At 37.7% G+C, this 10,103-nt stretch overlaps 1 protein-coding gene across 1 annotated transcript; it reads right to left on the bottom strand.

Moving 5' to 3' along the window:
* Positions 1-1,942: 1,942 nt before the first annotated feature.
* MRPS36 (mitochondrial ribosomal protein S36) lies at positions 1,943-10,103 on the bottom strand. The gene is made up of 4 exons (NM_001035438.1): positions 10,062-10,103; positions 3,929-3,992; positions 2,786-2,973; positions 1,943-2,076 (listed from the first exon to the last, which is right to left on the bottom strand). Exons 1-4 carry the CDS (start codon positions 10,101-10,103, stop codon positions 2,059-2,061), a joined length of 312 nt encoding a protein of 103 aa, NP_001030515.1. The 3' UTR covers positions 1,943-2,058.

Here is a 10,103-nt window from a genome sequence, read left to right on the forward strand (position 1 = left end):
CAAACAAGTCAGTCCAAAAGAAAATCAACCCTGAATATCCATTGGAAGGACTGCTGCTGAAGCTGAAGCTCCAATACTTTGGCCACTTCATGTGAAGAACCAACTCATTGGAAAAGACTGTGATGCTGGGAAAGATTGAAGGCAAAAGGAGAAAGGGGTAGCAGAAGGTGTTAGCATCACCAACTCAGTGGACATGAACTTGAGCAAACTCCAGGAGATGGTGGAGGACAGAGGGGCCTGGCATGCTGTATTTCATGAGGTCACAGAGTCGGACATAACTAAGGGACTGAACAGCAACAGCAACAGTCAATACACTAATTTGATCCTGCCTATCAAACTGTATAGTACTGGAGAAAAAACTGCAAGTTGGACAAACTAAGCAATTCACTAATGGTTACAGATACTTAAGTGTTTAACTCCTACATGAGTATACAAGCTATTAAAGCTAAACCCAAATTCTTTCTATGACACTATCCTCCTTGGGAGCTCATCCTATGACAGCAGTTCCCACTAATATCCTTTTGTCATGCCTCTAGTCATAAATTATATAAAAGTGATATATTTTTTCATTGGAACTTTCATGGCAGCAGCTGTAGTAAAGGTGGCCCTCAGTTCCAGTGCTGGGGTTTCTAACTGCCAGCCCACAGTATTACTTAAGCCACTCTTCATCTCCTGAACCTACTGTTTCTGAAAGAAGAAAAAACTTGCCATGAGCTTCTTTTTACTGAAATAAGAAAGCTAAGGAGAAAAAAGAGAATAGTACTGGTTTTTAAGAAATTTTTCCAAATACATTTTTTAAATAATAAAAAAGAAATCCTGAGTCATTTATTTCTCATGCATTACCAGAGTAGCTTATTGCTAGCACCAAATTCCTATCTCACATTTGAGTTGGGTAACATTTATAATAGGCCACAATACAGAATTTACACAAAGAGCAGATCAACTCTGAAACAGTAGAAAAAAACAAAATAAGTATAAAGATTAATCCATATGTAACTGGGCAAACACAACAATTCTACTCTATTACTCATGAATTACCCTTACTATTAGGGATGATTTCTTTAAAGTATATTCTACAAATCATTAAAGGTATGGAAGAGAATTTATTTCACTTTGTGAGGCTTTATTTTCACAATTATACATACCCTTGGCACAGGAAGACCCTATCAAAATTCTGTTAATTGACTTAAGGTAAATAGGTTGATTTTATGAGACTTTCAGACAATTAAGTTTGAGAAAGTTTATGATTATCAGGATTTGTATACATGATCACAATCAAAAGAAAGAGATAAACCAAAGAACAAGACTTTCTTAACCCCCCTGAAAACATAATAAATTACAATTTCTGGTCAAATGTTACTCGTATGCTATATTTATTTTTATCTCATTTTCCATTTTATACTCTGGCATTTCTTTTCTGAATACAGGTTACATATAATATTATGTGTTAACTCCCTAGTCTTAATATCACAAAGTCACCTGTTTTACCATGGGTATATTTTTATCATTTAAAGTAGGATATGCTTGTTAATAAGCGAGTTATACTCCAGTAACTTTGTGAATGCAAAAACACTGAGAAGTAAGAACAAATAATGGAGTTATTATTTCACGAATCCTCATTCAAGTTCAGGAAAATTACTTCTAGAAAGCTGCAATTCTGCCAAATATTTTCTATGTTTAAATGGAAACTGAAAGAAAAGTGAAATTACTGGAAGCCTTTGACGGTTCACTAGACATTGAGTGCTTTCAATAGTTCAACACTGTTATGCTTGATAATCAAGAGTAAATTAATAGGCTAACATTTTAAAATGTATACTTTAATTAAGGTATAAAGTATATAAACAATCAGGTAAGCTTATAGAGAAGCTGACCAAGATACATAAATTAGGAGACATAAGTGTCCATCTAAATTTTCTATACTTCATCTTTTTTTTCCTTTTTACAGAATATTTATTAAAGTTGTTTAATATACAATTTTTCATTTGTCATTCTGGAAGTCCTTTTTTAGAAAGACTCTTCTTTATCTGATGACAAATATTAGAGCCACATTATCAGTGATTATTCTGGACCTCCACGCTGAAAAAGAAAAAATAAAGCAATAAGATTAGGTGTTTCATTTACAAAGAAAATATTCATGGCAACTGTACAAATCTGAGACATTTTAAAGCAATGATCTTTAGGTCTTAAAACCAATTTCAGACTTTTCATAGCTTTTGGGCTCTCCTATCAATATTATAAAGAATTTCAGATCTGAAAGGGACTCAAGGTTGACGTAGGTCAATGGTCCTCGAATTTCTTGGTCCTTTATGCTATAAAAAAATTAATGAGAACCCTGGTCAGGAACTAGATCCCACATGCCACAACTTAAGAGTCTGCATGCTGGAACTAAAGAGCTCACATGCCTCAATGATCAAAGATTCAAAATGCCTACAAGTAAAACAATAACAACAAAAACCAAACAGATGCAGCCAAATAAAGAATTTAAAATAAACTAAATATTTTTTAAAAATTAATGAGGACCATAAAGAGCTTTTTTTCATGGGGTATATGTATTTTGCTATTTCCATACTATATACTTCTACACATATATTCTTCCAAGCACATTTACCAAGGGCTCAAACATCATTTACTTCTCATAGGCCTGGCCTACCTGACCATCCCTGTCTTAGGTATGGACACACCTTGACAAGACAATTGGAAGAACATGTAAATCAGCATCTGAAACTCCAAAGCTAATAATGTTAAGGTGTCTTCCACAGTAGTGGGATAAAGAGCAACAACATACTTGGATAAATTCAATTTCTTCTTGAGACACAAGTTTCCTTCTGTATTTCTGAGGTAAAGTTTTTATCATCTCTGCCGTGTCTGGTGGACCCTGATGCATCAGCCAGTCTGGCGATTTACTTCCCTTAGAATGCTGTGAAATTGAAGAAGTATGAGATGGTAGTCCTGCTGATCGTAGAACTTCTGATACTGAAATTTAAAAAAAACCCAACTTAGAAGGATTGTTCAGGGTCTTAAAATACTATTTTGAGTTATTATTGAATCATCAAGGTATTCTTAAAATGATAAGTATTACAATTCCAAGAGGTAAGTATTATAGAATAACTTGGTTGGGTACCTATGTAGTTTCATAAGTTTGTTTTAAAGCAAATGAGGTAGTTTTAAGTGAGTGAACTACTAAATTGAGTAAGTTCATAAAATAATGAAATTTTTAGGTAGTGGAGTTCAATCCATGTGGATAACTGACATTACTTAAGTTTTGCCCTATGGTAGAGATAACAGGTAGTATCATACAATGGAGAATAAAAAAGTTGGAAAATGGAGATGAGATTTGTTTTCTCCAGACTTGTCTGTCACCTATAAATTCTTCAAGAGTTACAATAAGTTAAAAATATCCATATAAAATTTGTTAAAATTCTCCCTGAATTAAAGGTTGGGTATCTTATAATAAAGACAGTGACAGACGAGGAAAAGAAAAACAGAACTTGTTCAGAATCTTCAGTTACTTTTAATGGGTAATGACTACTAAGTTCTAAGGCAATCCAAGAAATATTTACTGATTGAATGAACACATGTATCAGTGAATGAGAAAGAGGTTAGCTGGGAGAAAGATACAGAATGGTGATTATTCATCATAAAGTCTGCAGATATAAACATGGGAGATTCTTCTGAAGGACAGAAGAAAAGGTAGAACAAAAATTCCCGTATATAAACTCAATATAACCAAAAATTCAGGAATACCTACTGTTAAGTTACTACTTTTTAAAAGTAAGTAACAGAAGTTAGTTAACGCAACCTAACATACCACTGTGACCTAAGCTACAATTGTCAACCTGATTTTAAAATGAAAAATAGTGTATAATAAAATATTCATGTATGGATCTGATTGTACATATTTTTTTAGCCTAAATAAACTGCAGCTTACCATTTGGTTTAGGATTGTCTCTTCTATCAGGGAACCTTATTAATGGAGTATGTGGCTTGACTACCTAAAAGAAAAATATAATGCATGAGAAAGAAATGAAGTACTAAGATAACCTCATTAACTACATAAGAAATAATCTACTGAATCCCACAAGCAGATACCTTTGTTAAAATAAGTTAGTACTTGACAGCAACTTTAAATTTTCTATTAAAAAATTACTTTAAAATTTTATTCTTGTATTTCCCTTGTGGCACAATGGATTGAGAATCCACCTGCCGATGCAGGGGACACAGTTCACTCTCCGGTCCAGGCAATTTCCACATGATGCAGAACAACTAAGCCTAAGCACCAGAACTACAAAGCCTGTGCTCTAGAGCCCATCAGCTGCAACTACTCATCCCACGTGCTGCAACAACTGGAGCCCACGTGCCTAGAGCCTATGGTCCACAACCAGAGAAGCCGCCACAGTGAGAAGCCCACGCACCACAGGGAAGAGCAGCCCCTGCTCGCGGCAACTAGAGAAAGCCTGTGCTGCAACGAAGAACCAGTACAGCCACAAAGGAATACATAATTTTACTCTTCCCCAGCAAGGATAGCTAGTCTATGAACTATTCATTGTTTATATTATTTGATATGCATAATAAATTTGTACTTCATACATCACAAAACATTGTACTGTACTGCCAACTGACCTCAGAACAACCGTATAAGGTGACATGGATTTTACACTGCGTGACTTCTAAATCACCCTGCTGACTGGTAAGAACTGGAAGTTTCCTTGACTTGTACTGACTATTGTTTCTGTACTATGTTTTAATACTTAGTAGTTTAGAATCGGAGAAGGCAATGGCACCCCACTCCAGTACTCTTGCCTAGAAAATCCCATGGATGGAGGAGCCCGGTGGGCTGCAGTCCATGGGGTCGCCAAGAGTCGGACACGACTGAGCGACTTCACTTTCACTTTTCACCTGCATGCATTGGAGAAGGAAATGGCAACCCACTCCAGTGTTCTTGCCTGGAGAATCCCAGGGACAGGGGAGCTGGTGGGCTGCCATCTATGGGGTCGCACAGAGTCAGACACAACTGAAGTGACTTAGCAGCAGCAGCAGCAGTTTAGAATAGGGTAAAAAGCATACAGAAAATCAGGTAATCAAAAAAACTTTTTCTGACAACAAAAGTAACACATGTTCTATGTACAAAAAACTGGTAAAAACACAGAAAAGCAGAAAGAAAAAAACATCATCTATAAGCTCAAAACACACATAAAATAGCTTTAAACATCTGATAACTCTTGACTTTATTCTTTTTCCTACTCCCATAGAAATACATGTATTTCCATAACTTTTTAATAAGCTATTTGAAGAGTATTAATTTTTTATCACTAAAAATTCCAGATAATGCTATAGAGGAACTTAAGCAGAACTTTCAGTATGAAATCATCTGAATATATATAAAATGCTAAGACTAATAAACAGAACCCTAAAAATAACTTCTCACTCTGTCTAGTAACTTTCTTTTCAGAACCAGGCTTCTTGAAAGTGTTCTATCCATCTTCCAGGCTGATGTTTTTCAGGATAAACTTCAAACTGGCATTTGGCACCTAAAGGTCCATCATGATCTGACCTCTCCCTACCTCTCCAGTCTCATTCCCCACCATGGTACCATTCACTCCAGGTACTCTGAAGTACTTTTTATTTCCCTAATTCATCAGACCATTTCCACCCTCATTCAACTGAGAGCTCATGTGCTCTGGCAGGAAATCTCTCCCTGGTTCCACCCTAAGGCCATGTCTCTGCTTTTACCTGACTATCTTGTAAAACAGCTCAACTGTCACTCTTAAGAAGATTCCCCATCCCTAAATTCGATTTAAAAAAGACTCCTATGTTTCCACAGCAACCTGAACATCTTAAGAATACTGTGTAGAGGACACCTTAATGAGCCAATGACTACAGGACAGCAAAGTTCCTGGAAGGGCAGAGATGGAAAATGAAGTACTTCTGCAGCAGCACCCAGTACCCAGTACATGCTCAGCAACCATCAGACAAATGAGCGAACAGACCATTTGTCAGTCAGGGTTAACTCTACAGGCAAGTGAATATGTATACACACACTTAAATGTATATACATATACCAGAGAGAAAGAGTCCATTTCAACAGTTTTTGTACACTTAAAAGCATAGTAATATGCTTTTACAGATCAGTTGGCTCTCCCTTTATTTGTACCTTTCTAAGTCTCTTAGTTTCAGCTGTGCCTCATATAACACTGCCTATTCATTTGCTGGCCAACCTGAGAACACTTTTAAAAGGGGAGTGAGACCACTTACATTTATAACTCATAAACTTGGTATATTTTCTGTCATATCATTATTTAACATTCTTTGTCCTATGATCTTTTTCTTTGCTTTCATTTGTGGGGGTGGTTGGTAGGCTGGTTGGTGGTTTTTTGGTATTTAGAAAGAGCTGTACTTTTGTATAATGTTTATATTATGCTGTTACCTTTAGATAATATTCTTAATTGCCTGTTTCTGAGATACTATCTATTGGTTCATTATCACTAGAAAGAATGAAGGTAATTGATGGTAATCTCGTCTCTGCCACCCCTCCCCATCTTTTACTACCAGTTAATAACTAGAGGCAATTACAAGTTTATTCTACTTTCTGTATACTCTTCCTCTTATTCCTCCGTTTAAAAAGTCTTACTAGATATATACTGTCAGAGCAAATACTACCAACAAGTCTTTCTCCCTTCTCTGCATTATCTAGCCTTAATTCTACAGTTAAATACACTCAGTGATTATATCCAGTTCCTGCGTTAAAACAGCTACAAGTAGAACTAAGTACTCCTTAGTTGTCTGATGCTCATTCCCTGGGAGAGCTAGTAGGAAGAGCTTTGGGGAACAGTATTCCCTGAGTTATTAAAGGTTTAGAAGAGTTTGTGGCCTTTATACTTGAAGGTTAGTGCAGCTAGATAAAGCTTAGGTTTACATTTTCTTTCCTTAACTACCTTAAATGTGGTATCCACATGTTTTCCTTTAAGAAGTATTATTGTTGAAAACTTTGATAACTTAGTAAGTGCTTGGTCTTATTGCTTGGATCACCAAATAATTCTTTTCTTTATAAGTCAATGATTTTACTAGAATATACCCGTTGGTCAACAAACTAGGTCAAATCTCTCAACTACAAGGTATAACTTTAAGTCTCTTTTTGTATCAGGAAAGTTCTATTAAATTATAGGTATTGAGACTTGGTCAACTCTATTTTCACTTTTTCAGAGACTTACTATACAAAAGTTGCTTCATCTTGTCTTTATCTACTTCTATGGCATTCTCTGAATCCCTTTAATCTTTTTTCATGATCTTTGATTTTTTGGGGAAACTTATTTTATGAAAGAATCCACTTCTATGATTCATGAAGCCCAGGCTAAGTTAAAAGTGACGCGTTCTGGAGGAAACGACACTCCACTCTGGACCTTCTGGTTAGAACTACTGTCTTCTCTCTCTACCTCAACTGAAAACCCAGCCTCATGCCGCCTCAATCCCTGCCCTACGATTCTTGGAAGATGCCAAAGTCGACTATGTTAGAGGCTTTTTCAGAGGAGAAGACAACTCTTGCCTTCTCAGAAGACCAAGCCTCTACTTACTTTGCTTTATGAGGCAGATAGCAACTCCAAACCACGGACAGGTTGGGACCTGCGCAGGCCTCAATCATTATCTGGGTGTTTTTAATCCTTTTTCTCCTTCCTCTACTATTTACTTCAGGAAAACTTCTAAGTTGCCCATTGACCTTTGTGTTCTTTCCAGTTTAGCGTCTATTCCTGAAAGGTTCTTTTCTTTTATTCTTAATTCTTTACTGAGTTCAGAGCTATAGCATCCCTAAAATCTTAACCTAAAAGCCAAACTCAACTACAGCCTTTTAACTCTCTTCTTTGTTATTTCCCACTATCAGTTTCAGCCAGCCCTTCATTTCCTTGATCTCTCCCTTTTCTCCCAGTCAACTGGTTCCATCTTGACTTTACTTCCTTTTTCATCTAGCCTAGACCCACAGTCCACTGAGCAACCTCCTAGCACTCTCAACTGCCTTGCTGTGAATCTCAAACCCTGAATTAACCCAACTACCTACCTTCTTCCCCTGTCTTATACAGTTAAATGATTTCCTACATGATTATCTCCTCTCTACTACTGCATCATCCCAAACGTATCAAATATACACTGCTTGGCATTCAGCAAGCATTTATAACTTACTCTTCTAAAATTATTTTTAAATACCCTGCATCCAGCCAAATTCCTCTACTTAATGGTGACACCATGCTTTGTGAATTCCTATCAGTTTGTGCCAGTCTGCTGAAATACTACTCTCTCTTCAGATACCAATCAAGTTCTAAGCTCTGTGGAAGCACCATGTATTATCCTGTTGGCACTGTGGTCCCAGCACTGAGCACAGGCCTGGCACAGAGGTACCCAACACATTTTGCTAATGTTAACATGTTGTCAGCACGTACTGCTTTGTATTATGAATGTGAATATAAGTCTTCGCAGCTCTGTTAGAAGTGGACAGGCCATTCCTTATTCTGTATCTCACAGCATCTTTTTTGTTGCATGTATTAATAGTACTTTATTATTGCTGTGTGCTGTTCCACTTTAACAAGTCTACCACACTTTATATTGCTAATGGATATTTGGATATTTTCTGGTTTAGGTGTTACTATGAATAAAGCAACTATGAACATTTTTATTTTGTTTTTTAAATAGGTATATGCACTCATTTCTCTGGGGTATAAACCTATGAGTAAGACTGCTGGGACATAGGGTAGGTATGTCTAACTAGTAGTAAAGGCCCACAAAACAGTTTTCCAAAGTGGCTATACCTTTTTATATTCCCACCAGTAATGTATGAGAGTTTCGGGTGCTTTGTTTTCTCATCACCACTTGGCAGTGTCAGTCTTTTTAATAATTTTGGTGGTTTCCTGGTTTTAATTTGCATTTCCCTGGAAAGTAATCATGTTGAACATCCTTTCACTGGCTTAGTGCTCATTCAAATATCTTGCTTTGTGCAATATCAAGTTTTTTTACCCATTTAAAAAACTGGGCTATATATTATTGATATATATAATTATCTATTAAGGATACCAGTCCTTTGTCAGGTGTTCTCCTGTCTTCACAAAATCTTTAATTAAGGCTTAATAACTACACACTGAATGAATAAGTGAGGATCATTCATTGCAATAGGAGCAAAGACTGGGATCTAAGATTTATTCCAGAGTGAAATAACTGTAAGAAAAAGTCTTTCAAGAGACGTACTTGTGGAAAGGGAAATGCACTTCTCATATCAAAGTTAAAAGTTAATTATACAATAATGCAATTTGAGTTGGAAAAAAACTCGAGTAAAACAACCACAAAAGTGGAGGTTGTAGCCCTTTATAGACCAAGTTTAATTTTCCTACTTAAGCTAAAGACCACAGTTGGAGAAGCAAAAACAAAAGCTGTCAGGAGTTAGTAACTGATAAGTGGATTGATAAAGTCCCTCTAGCGCCAATCTAAACGCAGGGAAAAAACATTACAGAAAAAATCAAATATATATTTTTTCCATTCTCCCCCATCAGGCCTATAACCAGACGCTGGTTGGTGGAGGAGAGTATCCGGCGAGGACGCAGCTCGCGGGGCCAGTTCTCTGGCCATTCCCAAGACCTTGAAGGGACACTGGGTCAGAGCGAAGGTTCGCTTCCTTTCACTCCTCTACCGCCTTCCTTCCGATTGGCTGATTCGCGACAACCTAGACAATACCGGTCGCTGATTGGCCAGGATATTGCCAGGGCAGCCAAGCCTGCAGCCTGCTAAGAGGCTAAGGAGGTCTCGGTGGAGGGCAGTCCAGGGACTTTGCAACAGCTAAGTGCCTACCTGCGGAGATGCACTCCCTCGGCTTGGCTCGAATCGTCAGCTCCGTCCCAGGCTTCACTGCCCGTCCCAACAAGCGCAAGGTCCAATTCTCACATACACCCGGGGAAGCAGCTGCTGGCCCTAGGCAGGGCCGCGGTCATCGCGCAGCCTCCACCACCGCCTTTCCTCCCCAGCGCGGGTGCTACAGTCAGCACCTTCCCTATAGCCCACGGCGCAGAAAGGCGACCGAGTCTCCTTACCTGAACGACCCTGCTGGCAGACGCCATCTTGCTGCCCATCAT

The sequence above is a fragment of the Bos taurus genome, chromosome 20 (genome assembly GCF_002263795.3).
Source record: "Bos taurus isolate L1 Dominette 01449 registration number 42190680 breed Hereford chromosome 20, ARS-UCD2.0, whole genome shotgun sequence".
In the NCBI taxonomy this organism is placed as follows: Eukaryota; Metazoa; Chordata; class Mammalia; order Artiodactyla; family Bovidae; genus Bos; species Bos taurus.

What these genes read in the sequence shown, in the direction of transcription:
- MRPS36 (NM_001035438.1), bottom strand. Translation starts at nt 10,103, where the DNA reads ATGATGGGCAGCAAGATGGCGTCTGCCAGCAGGGTCGTTCAG. An exon ending in CTGCCAGCAGGGTCGTTCAG is followed by an intron (nt 3,993 to 10,061) that starts GTAAGGAGACTC and finishes TTTTTCTTTTAG; the next exon opens with GTAGTCAAGCCACATACTCC. An exon ending in AGACAATCCTAAACCAAATG is followed by an intron (nt 2,974 to 3,928) that starts GTAAGCTGCAGT and finishes TTTAAATTTCAG; the next exon opens with TATCAGAAGTTCTACGATCA.